The following is a 15,487-nucleotide window of genomic DNA, read 5'->3' as shown; positions in this document are numbered from 1 at the left end:
TGCTCGCCGACCCCACCTCCCTAAGTCAGCCTCTGAAGCATCCCTGGCTCTGCAGCCCCCGGCCCCACTCCTTGTCCCTAGGCTGTGTCTTATCTTCTGCTGAACAAAGATTTAGGAGCCTGTTATCTGTTCATGGGTCTCCCTGCCCCACACTGGGATCCTCCCGCACTCTGTTCATGGACAGAGGCTGCTTCCCGGCATGCGGAATCATATACAAGCACCCAAGACACTGACAGCAAATGAGCAAAGCCCCCTCCATGACCTGGCTGCTGCCCCTCTGAGCCCCAGCTGTCCCTCCCCCTCCCACCTCATCCCATCACTCAGCTGCCCCGGCCATTGCCCCAGCCTCATTCGTGTCCCCTTGTCTCTCACCTTGTCTCTCCACTGCCCTCAGCACACCTTTCATCTCCCGATGCTGCCCCCACGGCACCCAGAGACAGCTTGCTCAGAGAGCATCTCAGCTCTCTGTCCAATGTCCCAAAGCTCCGAGCCAGGGACTGCAGACACCAGCAATGGTCCGTGCCCTGCAGGAGCTTCCTGCCTGTCCCCTTCCTACCCACTTCCACCCAAGGAGAACCTAAAATGCAGGTAGAGCCCTACCTGGAACACACAGCTCATTACTCATTCCCCTCCCTGAACCCTTCACTGGCCATGCTCACTCAGAGTACAGAGCCCGCGGCTGAGAGACCTGGCACCCACACCCCGCACCTTCCCCTCCCCACACGCCTCCCACTGCGAGCTCCAGCCCAGACCCAGGAAGCCCCCATCTCAGCCCAGGATTCTCTCTCTATTGTCAGTTTCCCTGTGGAAAAGTTAATTCTTCCTGATTTAGAGCTAAAGCCCCAGCTCCCAGCTCCCAGCTCCCTTGGTCCCCACGCCCACCTGTCACTCCACCCATCACCTTCCTCCCATCCCGTGCTGCCTGCCACCACCCGAGGCGCCACCACTGCCACTACTGATTGCTCTTTAACTGCCTGGAGGGCAGAAACAAGATCTCATCTACTTTCCCAGCTCCTATAAAATACCGTCACATGTACCGGAAACATGTATTTGAATGGTTCAGTCCAGGAGAGGAGACTAAGGATAATACGGAGACAAAGCAAGAGCTACAGTGCGATACCAGGGGCTGCTTCCAGTGCGTGGAATTTGTTGAGTCCTTTTTGTTTCTTAGCATTTTCTGGTGTTTTTTGTAATGAGCAGGCTTTGCCTTGGTAAGAATAACCAATGATCATGGGAGCCTCATTTCTTTTTTAAAGATTTACTTATTTATTTGAAAGGCAGAGTTAGAGAGAGGCAGAGGCAGAAAGAGGTCTTCCATCCACTGGTTCACCCCCCAAATGGCCACAATGCCCGGAGCTGCGCCAAACGGAAGCCAGGAGCCTGGAGCCTCTTCCAGGTCTCCTGTGCGGGTGCAGGGGCCCAAGGGCTTGGCCCATCTTCTACTGCATTCCCAGGCCATCGCAGAGAGCGGAATTGAAAGTGGAGCAGGCGGGACTTGAACCAGCGCCCTTTTGGGATGCCTGCACTGCAGCTTTACCCGCTTGGCCAAAGCTCCGGCCCCAAGAGCCTCATTTTGGGGGGAAAAAAAGTGCCAACAGGGCTCAAGGGTCTCCAAAAACCAAGACTCTCCTCACCCCGTAGGAAAGGTGTGTTGACATTATGGGGCCATCCCTGTCCTTCCAATGAAGGGGGCAGGGCCGGGCCAGGTGGAGGCAGAGCAGGGGTGAGGAGAGGCATGGCAGAAAGAGGAGTGTCATAGCAGGGCCTTGAGAGCAAGGTGAGGTGTCTCCCCTTAGGTCACAATGCGCGGAGCTGCCGCAAGTTTCTGAGTAGCGGGGAGCCGGCTCAGAGCTGGTCGCCGGGAGCATCCCACAGGCAGCCGTGCGCAGCTCTGGGAGTCCCGAGCAAGAGCGCGTGGAGGAGTGGAACAGAGACGTGGCGACCACCCCTCACCTTCCTACCGGGCATCCACACCGCAAGCCCCGGAAGCAACCTGGGCTGCCCGACTCTACTAGATAAACGATTTCCACAAGCCCCAGGTGTGCTCCCACCCGGCCTTGCGGACTTCTAACACCACCTCCTGTTCCACCTGGTGTGCCAAAGAAGAGCAAGTTCATCACCGGAGGGCCTGTGAAGAGCCCTCCGAGAGGGAAATAAAGGCAGGCAGCGACCCTCAGGCTGCAGCAGGCGCAGCAGGACCCGCGGGGGCCCCTCAGGCTGGAGCAGCCGCAGCAGGACCCGTGGGGGCAGGCGGCCGTGGGGAAGGGGCCTCCGGCTCCCGCCGCCCCGCCGAAGGCACCCCCAAGTGCAGCGCCAGTCTGGGGACCACCGGAAGGGCGAGGCTACCCGTACAACCCCCCGGTAACAGGGGCAGGGGTGGCGGCCAGGGGAGGCCCGGGGCAGAGAAAAGGAGACGGGGAAGTTGGGAGGGCGGTGGAGGGAAGCAGAGCAGGGGCGAGGCCTCGGGGAGCGGCAGGGTCCCTGCCTCGCGGACCTGGGCTGGGCGGTGCGGGGCGTGGGCGGGGCAGGTGGGGCCGGGAGGCGGGCTGGGCGGGGGCGGCGGCCCCGGCACATGCGCAGGGAACCCGCCGCGCGCCCTAAGGAGTGGCACTTTTTTAAAAGTGCAGCCGGAGGCCAAGCAGCAGCCGCCAGCACCTCCGTCCTTTGCCGGGTTCCACCAGCCCCAGCCCCAGCCCCAGCCCCAGTCCCAGCCGCAGCCTCAGCCTCAGCCCCAGCCGCAGCCGCAGCCGCAGCCGTTCGTGTTCCCAGGCCCACCCCCGGTCAAGCCAGCCAAGGCCCCTCTATTCAGCATCATGCCGGTCAAAGGAGGCACCAAGTGCATCAAGTACCTGCTCTTCGGGTTTAACTTCGTCTTCTGGGTGAGTGCGTGCCATGACCGCGCGTTCCTCTCACGGGCCACCTGTTTCTGGGCCCCCAAGCCCCCCCCCCGAGAGGGTCGGGGGCGCCACGGCGGCCGGCACTGCCCAGGCTGGGCGGGCGAGAGGGCCCTGCGGCTGCCAGCTGGCACCTCGGCCCCGGGCGCGCGGGACGGGCCCGTCCGCGAGGGGCTCTAGCGAGCCCGGGCGTGCCGGCCGCTCGCGTCCCTCTCCTCCGCGCGCACTGGAGTGGGGTTTGGGTGTGCTCCATGGGAAAGGCTGCGGGGAGAAGCGGGATACAGCTCTCTCGGGAACTCAGAGCCCTGGGCGGGGAGGACCGGCGGGCAGTGCAGTTGGTGGCCGGGTGGGGTCCACCGTGGGAGCGGGCGCTCCGAGGACTCGGCGGTGCGGACACTGTCCTCTCCGCCCTTTAACAGTGCAGGGGACCCGGGCCTGGGTGAGAGCCGAGACCCCGACCCCTCACCCCCACCCCGGGTCCCCTGGGGGAGGGACCGCGCGGCCCCATTCACCCAAGATGGGGCTTGGCGCCGCCGTGCGAGCGGCCGCGCTCCCTTGCAGCAACCTGAAAGACGAGCTTGGCTTGATTTTGTTTTCCGAGGGCGATAAGCATCTTAACTGGAGAGAACTCTGGGAGAGTTGGGGAGGAAAGTAGGAGCCGATGCCTATCGCCGGCGCCTCCAGTGCGATGAGTCCCGGGTTTTGGCACTTCCGGCCTGGGATCAGGTGCCTGGGGCTGCCTGCCCGATGGCCAGGCGGGGTGCTCACCTGGAGAGGCCATCCGGGCAGGGCGCCCCGGGCACACCCACTGGCTATCAGAAGCAGTGGAAAAGGAGTGTGTCCAGGCCACACCTTTTTCCCTTGGGGGATGCAGGGACTTTTGTGTCCTGGTCCAGAGCCAATATCCCTTACACACAAATGGACTGCATTTGCCCCGTCTGCAGGCTGGAGAGGGTTTGGGAGGGCAGTTCTCGCACCACTCAGGAGAGGAAGCTGGAGAGGGCAGAGACTGGGACCCCAGAAATGCACTTCTTCCCCTGGAACAAATGACTGCTTCCCTGGGGCCCTGGGGTAGACGCCCTAAGATCTGACCCTTTGCAAGCTGAAGGCGCCGTAGCAGAGCCGTTCTGCAGCCTGCAGTCTGACCTGCCTTCGAGAGGGTCTGCACGCCCAACACACCCTGCTGAGCATAGCACATAGGTGTGCCCCTGCCCGACCCTAGGCAGCTTCAGGGAGGCCCTGCCCTGGGGGGGGGGCACCCCCTCCTACTGGTGTTACCTACAGCCAGCCAGCTGCCAGTCTCAGCTTCTGCCTCTCCCCAAGTCTGTGTCCCAGAAAAGAATGTTTGAAGGAGCCTCACCCCACCCTCGTCATTTGAGGAGCTTTGCCCTCTGCCCTGCCAGTTCATTGGTTAGCCCTCGGCTGTTGGCTTAGATTGCCCCAGCCAGACTACACCCCCATCAGCCCCATGGCGCATGGGGGAAGCTTGGAGTCTTGCAGGACCCGCAATCTGTCAAGACTGCTTCCAGCCTGCCACCCCACTCGAATTCACAGCTCCCTGCCTGGGCTAGGTGCTGCTGGTTAGCTCTGCCGGCCGAAACAAGGCTGACTCATGCTGGAAATGTTTGGGTTGAGAGTTGGGAGTGGCGCGGGAGCTCTCCTTCACAGTGAGGAAGCAGAGAACCAGATGCTGAGTGGGTTTGCCCAGGATCCCAGACAGCGCCACTGCCATTAACCCCTGGGTCCCTTCCTCTCCTTCTGTCCCTTGCCAAGCCCGTCACGGGGAGATGAGCAGCGACCACACTTTCCTGAGTATTTATTGGTCACTTGTCTTGTACTGGGGTCCTTGCAGAGGTAACGCCTTTTCCCCCCAGATGATGGTGGTGCACTTGGTGCCGTGTTTTGCAAAGTCCTTTCTTTTCCAACACAGAGCAGGAAGTGTCATCCCCCCTTTACCGACAACCAGGGAACTTGGTCCCCAAAGAAGTTAAGTGCCAAGGTCATGTGGCAGGAGCATATCAGATTAAGTTATTTTACCCAACTGGGTGGGAATGCAAGACAGTGGGATGAAGCTCCCCCTTCCTCCCAAAAAATTATTTTCCAAATTTTTATTTGAAAGGCACAGACAGAACTCCCATCTAGAGGTTTATTCCCCCAAATGTCTGCAGTAGCTCGGGTTGGTCTGGGCTGATGTTAGGAGCTGGGAACTCCTCCCAGGTCTCCCACATAGTAGCAGGAATCCTGTTGAGCTGTCGCTGCTACCTCGCAGGATCTGCTTTAGCAGGGACACTGGAATCAAGAGCCAGAGCCAGGAATCAAACCCAGTACTCTGATGTGTGATGCAGGCGTTTTAACTGCCAGGCCAAACAACAGCTCCAAGACTCTTTTAAGGAAATCTAGGATCTAAGGAGACTGCTTGGATTATGATGATGTCACCACTTCCCTTTCTGTTCCAAGACCAGGGATTTATATCTTGGTATTTGGAAGCCGATATGGGTCTTGAAACGCAAGAGTTGTGAGGCCAGGAGCCCCCCACGTCTCCTGTACTGAGGATGCTGGGCACGGGCGATGGGGCGGTGTGGGGTCCGGCGGGGATGGAGAGAGAAGCCAGCCCCAGCGGCAGTGGGAAGGCTGTGGGCCACCTGGGACGTTGTGCTTCTGTCTGGCCCTGCTCTCAGTCCTGAGGATCCCTCCGTGACAGCTGCGCCTGTGCAGTCAGCCCTCCCCATGTCCGGTGTCTGATGCCCACGGCCAAACTAGCAATCAGCCTGTTTTTCCAACACCCCCAGAACCAAACCTCCTAGCTCTATTTTGGTTGTTTCTGCATTTCCTTCAGCCCTCCCTGCCCGCCAACCCCCTGCAAAACAGTCGAGAGGGAAAACATCTTCCTAGTGTCAGAGTGCTAAACAACCCCGTTCAAGCTGGACGGGGGGACCAGGGCTAGGGCTACCCAAGGGATGTGCCATCCCCATTCTATTCGCAGATTCTAAGTCTGCACAGCGAGGGTTTCCGCCTTCTTCCTGGAGCTCCTTAGGATAAAGGAGGGGAAGAGTTGGCTGAACTGAGTGAGCCCAGTTCCTCGCCCTCCACCTCCTCCACTCTGCTCATCATGGCTCACCCCTGACCCTCCCTCAGTGATGGAAATAGCAGGGAGGGTCCTCTTTCCCAAGAAATGGTGTCACCTGGACCCAATGGGAGACGTGGACTCTGTCCCCAGACCTGTGCCCCGGAACTCAGTTTCCCCATTTGTAAAACCAGCGAACAGGTTAGAACATCACACTCAGCCTAGAAGCCAACCCCTGGAGCAATAGGACTTTCACACCCAGCCCCAGCCCCAGGCGGAAGTCAGGAAATGGAAAGATCCGTGTTTTCAAGACTCATCCTCCCAGCATCGCTGCCCCTGACTTCTGCCTCTGGAGCAAGAACCTGGTTCCTGTGTCTCTTTCCTGTTACCTCTCGCTCCCCTCTACTTGCCCTGGGTGGGCTCTCTGGTGGTGTTGTCAGTGCCCATGCACCTTAGCCCTCTGGTGCTCAGCGTCTCCCCGGGCATTGCTGTGGCAGCTCAAGAATGTGGGCCATGCCCTTGGCGTGGTAGCCTTGCACAGGGTGGCCTGGGAGAGCACTCCACAGGGTGGAGTGGAGAGCAGCCTCTGACAGGTGTGGCAGTGGGAGCCACAGATGCAGCCAGGAGCACTTCCGCCCGCACCATGCCTCCCTTCTTTGCCACCTCTTCCTGCCCCTGCGCCAGTCTTCCTGAACGTAAAACTGCCCCCGAGAAAAGCCGTGAGGCAGCAGGATTCGGAGCCTGGGCAGGGTATGGATGAGCAGGGTGGCACCGGCCAAAGCCCCTCCCTCTGGCTTGCTGCTCCTGGCAGAAGCTGCCTGACTTGGAGGTAGGGGCTGGGCCAGTGTGGACTGTGGGGCAGTTGGCTTCCCGCCCCTGGCGCCCAGACAGCCTGGGCCGCTGCTGAGCCGGGCTCTGTTTGTACTGAGGCTGGCAGGTTCCAGCAGAGGTGAGTTGAGGCCAGATGTCTGCATCTGGGAAGGAAAATGAGGCCTTTGCCTGCTCAGGCTCTCTCCCCAAACGTCTGGCCTTCTGATCTGGTGGTAGCAAGAGGATTCCTCCTGTACACTCAGTCTCCCTCCCTCACCCTCTCCACCCCTTTCTTTTTGAGTGACCGCCCCCAAGCACCTTCCAGACCCCACACTTTTGTGCTCAAAGAAAGCAGCTGCTAGTGCAGCCCGAGTCTGGCACTGCCTGCATAGGAAACTGTCACAGGCCACCCCCGCCCAGAGCCCCTACTCTGCTAACTGAGCCTTCCTTCCGTGTCTCATGGTCCCCATAAATCATTGCTGCCACACCTTCCTTTGGGTGGGAGCCCTCCAGCTTTGCACTCCGAGCTGTTTGTCCTGTGTGCGTTTTGTCTGTTTGCTTTCCCGTTCCGTTTTATGAGGAGGTGTGGCCTGGGGACTGGGCACACAGTGCAACTTAATAATACCTTGGGTTTATAAGAGCGCTTTCTCTCCCAAGCAACACGGCCCCTCATGTTCCTGCCTGGGTGCGGCTGGCCCGGAGGGGAGGGGCCTAAGGTCGCCGCCGGCCATGGCCTCCGTGGGCGCCTTGTCGGCAGCCCGTCCCGGATAGACCCGAGTGGAGGAGTTGAGGACGCCCTTTGAGGTTTGGAGCCATGGCGCCTCCTTGCAGCGTTCAGGTGGTGTCGAGTATGATGGTGTGAGCCGCAGTGGCCGCTGTCTGCCCTGGAATGGGCTCTTCCTAGTCCGTTTTTAAGCCTTGGTGTTTGAAGACTGACTTCAGACGGCTGGCCTGTCTCAATCCATGGAAAAAACCATGCTGTTCCAGGGGATGTTTTTGCTTTCCGTCAAGTAAGGGCACGCAGCTGGGGAGGGCAGCGCCCTGTCCCCACACGAGAGAATTTTGTAATAATTGCACCCACCCAGTAATTGCCTCCCCCCGCCCCCCAGAAAATGCTTAGTTGTGGATAGTTTTTAAGGAGTGTGCACTGCTTCGGAAGTGCGTAACTTTTCTAGGGACTCCTGGGAACGCGATGGGACCCGCCTCCACAGGGTTATGCCCATTTTTTTTTTTTTGAATTTCTTTTTTCCTGGAGACCCATGGACCTCAGGTAGTGAATGCCCCTTGCTGGTTTTCCATGTGACTCCCAAAACTGTCCTCAGTCCCAGCCTTTGGGGGCAGGTGGCCTCACCCTCCTCAGGGGGGCTCCAAGGGGTACTCCTGGGGACACTTGGCAAGAGGCATCAGAAACCCCAAGTTTCCCTGGTCAGGTGTGGCCCGGCCTGGAGCACTGCCTCCCTGCCCTGCCCGCCCCCCCCCCCCCCCCCCAGCGTCGCTCTGACTCTCAGCTTAATCATTGCCCAAGGAGTGGCTTTGGCTTGCTCTGAGTTTAATGCATGTGCCGTACTTCTGGTCTACCCCAACTGTTCAACTTGATGAGTGTCCAGCTAAGTCCTACTTTGTAGGCTCCTCCTTCCCACCCAGGGGAGACAGACGGCCCTGCCTGACCTGCTGTCCTCTTGCAGGATTTGGGGAAGGAAAAATGTCTCATGGGGATCAATCATTAGGGGATGTGGGCTCCTGAGAAGGCAGTGACCAGCCTGGTTCAGGAAGAAGGAAAGACAGCTGACCTAGAGGGCGGCCTGGGCTCATCTGACTCCAGAGAAGGTCCCTGGGGTGACAGATTTGGGGACCGTGGACTTGAACAGTCAGACCTCAGGCTTTTAAGGGTTCTTCTTGCTTAATCCTCTTGCCACACATTGTGCAGAGGAGCAGAAATTGTGGCTGTTGCTGGCTCTGTTAGGAAAGTCACCCTCCGAGGCTTATCCGGTACAGTCAAGGTCCAGGGTGGGGCGGGCCAGTGGCTGGTGAGCTGCTGCCAAGGCCCCTCCTGCACACCCAGCTTCTGAACCCCAGAGTCTGCTCCTAGCTCACGCTCATGGTGCAAACTGCAAGTTGATGTCCAAACGCAGAAATGACACAGTGCATACATCATAGGAGGAGGGAACGCCACTGGCGGCTAGAAATACCGCAATGGGAGTTGGACAGCTTTGTTGTTCCATTCACAACAGATTTCTCCAGCATTTTCGTTGGAACTTCTTTGTAATGTACATTGGTGGAATCTGCCACCCGCTCAGCAGTGAGATTGATTGATTAACGCTCTAAATGAAAAGGTCAGCAAGATGGGACTTCCTTGTTTCCTCATCATCGCTCTTCAAGGTTTGGTGTTGGAATCCGCGTCGGCTCTTCCCTCCGAGGTGAATGGTGGCCGTGTGCCGCTTTCCATGCACGCCTCAGATCCGTGGCCCAACTTGGAGGCGGGGAGCCAGGCCCCCTCCCCTCCGCAGCCCTACCCATAGAAAGGAATGTGCACCCCATACAGGAGGCCCCTCCCCAGTGTCATGTGGATGCCTTCGTTGTGCTGTGGGGCTGTAGATTTAAATCTACTACTGCTGTGACTCAACGTGGTGTGTTGTTATTTTTTCATGGGTTTTGGTTGGGTGGCTTTTTATTTTTTGGTATTTGCTTTGTTTGTTTGTTTTTGGAAGGCAGAGAGAAAGAGACTGACACAGAGATATCTTCCACCTACTAGGTCCTTCCCCAAGAATCCACATCAGCCAGGACTGAGCCAGGCTGAAGCCAGGAGTCTGGAACTCAATCTAGGTCTCCCACGTGGGTAGAAGGGACCCAAGTACTTGAGCTGTCACTGCTGCCTTCCTGGGGTATGCAGCAGGGAACTGGATTGGAAATGGAGTAACCAGGATTAGAACCGCGCACTCTGATATGGGATGTAGGCAGCCCCAGCGGCAGCTTAGCCACTGCACCAAACACCCGCTCCTCCCCTCACCAACCAGCCACCCAGCACCGCCAAATGGTTTTTTTTTTTTTTCTTTTTTAAGATTTATTCATTTGAGAAACAGAGAAAGAGAGAAGGGGAGAGAGAAGGGGTCTTCCACCCACTGGTTCACTCCCTAAATGGCCACAATGGCCAGACCTGGGCCAATCCAAAGCCAGGAGCCAATAGCTTCTTCTGGGTCTCACACTAGGATGCAGGGGCCAAGAACTTAGGCTATCTTCTACCGCTTTCCCAGGCCATCGGCAGAGAGCTGGATTGGAAGAGGAGCAGCCGGGACACAAACCAGTGCCTTTTCCAGCCTTGGAAAATCTCTCTAACCTTTCTTCCACTCCAGCCAGATTGTAGCCCTGACCCCCTAGATGACCCTTTAGAGACCTGCAGACTCACTGTACCTGGAAATGAGATTCTCTCCTGGTGGCGGGGAAGGACACTGCTTCTCGATGGGAAGCTGCATTCCCACGTCACAGCTGCCTCCGGGCCCCACGCTGTGCCTCGAGAGCGCATGTGCGGGGCTGTAACAAGAGGCCCATGGTTGTGCCTTCTTGTGCCCTCTGCCCTTTGCTGACTGGTGGTGCTGTGGGGAAAGGGCAGAGGCTCTGGGCTGCACTTGGGGCCATTCCTCTAGGGGAGGCAAAGACAATGGCCATTTGATGGCCGCAGTCCTCCTGCCTGGGGCCACAGTGGCCGATGGGCGGGGGCAGCGGTAGGAGAGCCAGCGTGAGAAGCCGTGCCAAGGCGCTCTGCAGAAGTCATTTCCCACTCTGATTTTCTGGGCAGTGGAGCGAGGGTGTGGCGGGCGCTGTCGAGACGGAGGCCAGTGGGAAGAAGCCTCAGCTCTCTCTGTTGGGTGGCTCCTCTGAGACAGGCCAGGTGGCCATTGCAGATCCCTACCCTCTCTCGGGCCTTTCAGTATAGAAGGCCCCAGTTTTGAAATGAATAGGAGAGAGAACGGGCAGAAGGGGGAAATTCTGGCTCCGGAATAAAAGAAACGATCAAAAAGACAAACGGCACGGCAGATCCAGCCTCCGCTCGGGGTGCCGGTGTCCCACATCAGAGTGCTTCCAGTCAAGCTTCCTGCTAATGTGTGTGCCCAGCAGGCAGCAGAAGATGGCCCAAGTGCTTGGACTCCTGCCACCCTTGTGGGAAACTGGGATGGAATTTCTAGATCCCTGGCTATTGCTGGCATTTGAGGAGTGAACCAATGGATAGAAGATTCTCTCTCTCTCTCTCTCTCTCTCTCACTTTGTGTGTGTGTGTGTGTGTGTGTGTTTGTATGATTCACTTATTCTACCCTTCATCTTAACAAAATGCAAGTAGTTCACTAAATGATTGCGAATGTGGAGTTTGCAGTCAGACGGTTCTGGGTTCAAGTTCAATTTCTGCCATGTGATATAAGACAAGCATCTTAACTTCTGTGCCCTGGTTTTCTCATTTAAAAAAATTGAAACGAATATTACCTACCCAGTGAGCCTGTTGCAAAAATTAAATCACTCGGGTGAAGTGTTTGGATGGAGTGTGGAACGTAGATAGCAAACGTGTGTACTTGCTAACTGATAGAGAAGAGATCCATAGTGAAAGTGGCAGATGGACAGGAGAGGGGATGGGTTAGACCCAGGAGTTTGGGGATCAAGGCCCTTGCCCCTGCTGGCTGGGGCTCGCTGTGTCCTGCAGTGGAGGCGGCAGGCAGACCACCGAGCAGAGCTGGGCATGTCTTGCTTACGAGGGCTTGTCAGTCGGTGCACCCCGTGGCATTGTTTGAAGGCCAGGAAGAAGGGACCCCGCTCGCCTCGTGAGCTGCTCTAAGCAGTTTTCCAGATGGAGTAGGCTCAGGCTGCCCACGTGGCCGAAGCGTGTGAGTGAGGGTGGGTGCACACACAAGCGCCAGACGTCTCAGCGTGCACAATGGAAACCAAATGTGTGGTATTCTGGAATCTAAGACTAAACATCCCCCCCGCCATAGTTCCCCACATCGGATGATTTGGGTTGCGATGAGAACAGCTGCTCTCGGCAGCAAGGGGATTTATTTCTGGGCCGGCCAGCGGCTGCAGGGCAGGCAATGGAAACTTAAAAGGAGATTTCTTGTTTAGACAGAGGCTACCTTGGGGAGGGGCCCTCCCAGCCAGCCAGTCAGCCTTTGACATGGGCCCCTAACATGAGCGCGCCCTGTGAGCCCGGAGACCGAGCAAGGGCTCTGCTTTTCAAATGGTGCTGACTTTGTTCCCGGTGCAGCAAGGATTTCTCAACTCCTGAACTTGTTCAGACCGGGTAGCTGCCTGATTTCCATAAAGGTAGGCTGAGGAAAAGCTTACCTGGCCCTTCATCCCCTGCCACGCCCCAGAGTGCACAGAGCTGCCTCCCTCCTCCAAGGGGTGAGAGGCCCGCGGTCAAGTGGCTGCGATCTGTGGCTGTCACTCGCTCTGGCCTGCTTACTGGGATGGTGCTGAACCCTTCCCGGGGTAGAAGGCAGAACCCACAGGTGTCCAAGGCTTACAAAACAGCAAATCTCCCAAAAGCCTCTCATGCATTGCATGCCTGTTACTCCTAACGGGAATGTCCCCTGCAAGGGGCCAGGCTCCAGCCTTGAAACCCAACTGCCCAAACGAAACAGGCGTAGCAGGGTGCTGGCACCCACGGGCTGGAGCTGTCTTGGGCCCCAAAGCCAGCAGACTGGTTCAGCGTTTGTCCAGGGCAGCAGTAGTGTGGCAACACCCTCAGCATCAAGGAAACAAGGCACATTTTTGAACTTCTTTTTTAATTTATTTTATACTTTGGATTTTTTTTTTTCACGTTGAATGGTATGGCGTGGTGGGGAGCAGGTACCATAATCTCCGTGTTTAGGGTGCTTTAAGGCCACGGGCAGAATGGCTCTCCAAGCACCTGGCTTCTCACGGCCGGGTCAGGGGTGGTTCTGGATCCACTCCCTGACTCCAGAGTCGGCTGCAGGTGCTGTGTGAGAGCCGTGTGTAGTAGCGGGAGGCCCTAGCTGACCCAGGGTACTGGAGGTGGGGCAGGCAGCACATTAGTGCCTCTCCTAAGCCTCAGCTGCATATAAAGGTAATGCTGTGGCCCTCTCAGGGCCTTCGAGTTGGTGAACAAATAATGGGATTGGTAATGCACAGTTCTTACTGTAGGCCTGGCTCCCCGGAAACAGCTCGTGTGCTGGCCTCTGCTGCCCTTCTCCTGCCTGGCCTAGGGTTTCTCAGATGCAGAGCTTGCCCTGCAGGTTGGTGGTCATCCGTGTCCTCTTGCTTCACACCGATGACACCATATCACACGGGATTGCTCAAGCTGAACTCTCACCTCTAGGCCCGTGCCCTTTCGAACACAAGCAGGGGCCTTACCGTTCCATCTGTTTCCAGAACGCTCACTTCCAGCATCTTCACAGCCTGCAGCAGGCGGGTAAGAAATACTAGTATTGCAGCCCTCTTGGAAATGCCCCAAAAGCATGCCTCCCTGGGTGGAGCTGAACTTGGAATTGAGCTTGCTGTCGAAACTGAAAGGGAAAATCTATTTGGCTCCCAAACCAACACAGGTGGTCTCAGCACTTATTCAGTTCACGCCTTGTGGCTCCCACAAGGGGATTGAGTACTCTCATCTAGAACATTCTAGACCCTTAGAACACCCAGAAACCAGTTCCCAGAAAGGGACAGGATCAAAGCCACCTTTGCTTCTGTGTGGACCCTGGGTAGAAAATCAGAGGAAGGGGGAGCAGGCCCTGTAGGGTGCATCTCACCCGGCACCACCACCACCATCTCTCCTAGCCTCAGCAAGGGGAGAAAGAGGGCAAACCTAAGGGAGGAGCTGGTGGTCAGAACCCCCGGCCCTCCCCAGTCCGCAGCCGACACCCTCAGTCTAAATCACAGTCGACAAGCAGCAGCAAGTAAGGGAATCCTCATTGCCAGGTTTAGGTTTAAGCCAGAGCATTTTGCCACGTTCAACATGTCCAGGCCTCTCTCCTTTCTTAGGAGGTCCCTTCCACCCCTGGGGCGGTGAGGAGGCACAGGGTGGGAAGAGAACTGCTAGATTGCCTGGTCCTCTGTGTGCACCTGCTTCTGCTCCACCTCTTTACTGGCTGTGTCTTTGCGAGTGGGTTTCATCTCTGAGCCCGATTCATCTATAAAATAGGGGTGATGAGAAGATGGGATGAGACGTTCCATATGTAAACCACCTCCCATAGTGTGTGACAGCCGTCAGCCTTCACGGATAATAGTTGCTGCCATCATGATTTTTGAGGCTATGACGTATTTCCCCGTTTGCTTTGCCAGCATTTGGAGGAGTTGATAATAGGCAGGAAAGACTGGCCAAAATCAACACAGCAGCCAAGATAACCTTCAACTTGTCCAGCAGCCTCCACATGTATTCTTTTAAAAAAGCCCTTTTATCCTGGAGCTTGGGCTGTCTGGAATAAGAGGGTCTGCTCTCATGTGTTAAGCAGCCTGGCCTAGGAAAGCAAGGGGACGTGTGTACCAGGTTGTGGGGGCCTCTCGCAGGCCCCCTTAGTCATTAGGGCTTCTCTTTAAATTATGAATGTACTTATATATTTGAGAGACGGAGAATTCCCATCCAACAGTTCATTCCCTAAATGCCCCCAGCAGCAGCTATGGCTGGACAAGAGCCGGAAACTCAATTCTCACACATGAGTGGCAGGGACCTAGCTACTTAGCTCTCGTCTGCTGCTTCCCAGGGAGCTGGAGTCAGGAGCGGAGCCAGGACTTGCACCTAGGCACTGCACTCCGGGATGGAATGCAGAAATCCCATGAGGCAGGTGGCTCACCCACGGCACTACATGCCGGCCCCTTACTGGGAAGCAGGAAGGCTCACAGGGCACAGCCTGGGGGGTGGGGGGAGAGGGACATTTGGGAGCCAAATGTAAAATGTAGGTTCCAACTTGAACATCACTTACTGTGGCTACCTGGATCCCATGCTTCCTCCCTCTCTCTCCTCACCCTTCTCAGCATCCCAGGGCTTCATGACGGTGGGTGGTGGGTGGTAGTGGGTCGTGTCAGCATACACCACCCCCCACCCCCGCCCAGAGCTCAGTGTAGTGTGGCTGGTAGCGCTCCCTTAGCCAGACAGTGAGAAAGCTGACACCTCCCACCCAGGGCTGCTTTTCAGTAAAGGCATAGAAAGCTATTCCCGCTCTGAAGAGCTCATGCCTGAGCTTCCTTGTTGTTCCATATCCAGATCTGTGGGTCTGATCACAGACTCGAAGGTGTGTCAGTCACCTGGGGCGACCTGTTCCCTGTAGAGTGCTGCCCCACCCCATCCACTGAGTAAGTCCAGGTGTGCAGGTGTGCAGGTCTGACAAGTTCCTGGGTGCTGCTGCTACCGCCAGAGGCCGGGGCACCACACTCTGAGACCAGGGGCTGCACCTGCCCAGCCAGTGCCCAGGATGGCCGCGTAAGGGGGCTTCGGGTCTGTAGAGCTGCGATCCCTGGAAGCTCGCACCTCATCCCCAGGAAGACTGAAGCTAGCCCCATGCCCTCGCCTTGTCTGGAGCTTCAAATTCTTTATTTGCTAAGGAGACCCAGTCCTAGTGGTTTTTTCCGCTGATGAACGTGGGTTTGGTTTTGTTGTGGTCTCACTGGAGGGCACCGAGGACGGGGAGACTGCAGGGCTTCTGGTCTTGTCCCAGTGGCTTCACCCTTCCAAAGACAACAGCCCTGGCCTTAATTTGAAGTTGAGGGGAGGAAGAGGGAGAGG

The 15,487-nt window shown here is 57.2% G+C and overlaps 1 protein-coding gene across 1 annotated transcript in view; it reads left to right on the top strand.

Moving 5' to 3' along the window:
* Positions 1-2,609: 2,609 nt before the first annotated feature.
* Positions 2,610-15,487, top strand: part of CD9 (CD9 molecule) — a 35,489-nt gene continuing 22,611 nt past the window's right edge. Inside the window, exon 1 of the mRNA XM_051850195.3 lies at positions 2,610-2,879. Coding sequence (XP_051706155.1) covers positions 2,814-2,879 — 66 coding nt within the window. The 5' untranslated portion in view covers positions 2,610-2,813. The remainder of the gene's footprint in view (positions 2,880-15,487) is intronic.

Source organism: Oryctolagus cuniculus, chromosome 9, assembly GCF_051225735.1.
Source record: "Oryctolagus cuniculus isolate XC-2025 breed Fujian yellow rabbit chromosome 9, ASM5122573v1, whole genome shotgun sequence".
Taxonomy (NCBI): Eukaryota; Metazoa; Chordata; class Mammalia; order Lagomorpha; family Leporidae; genus Oryctolagus; species Oryctolagus cuniculus.
This window is presented reverse-complemented; position numbering and strand designations above follow the sequence as displayed.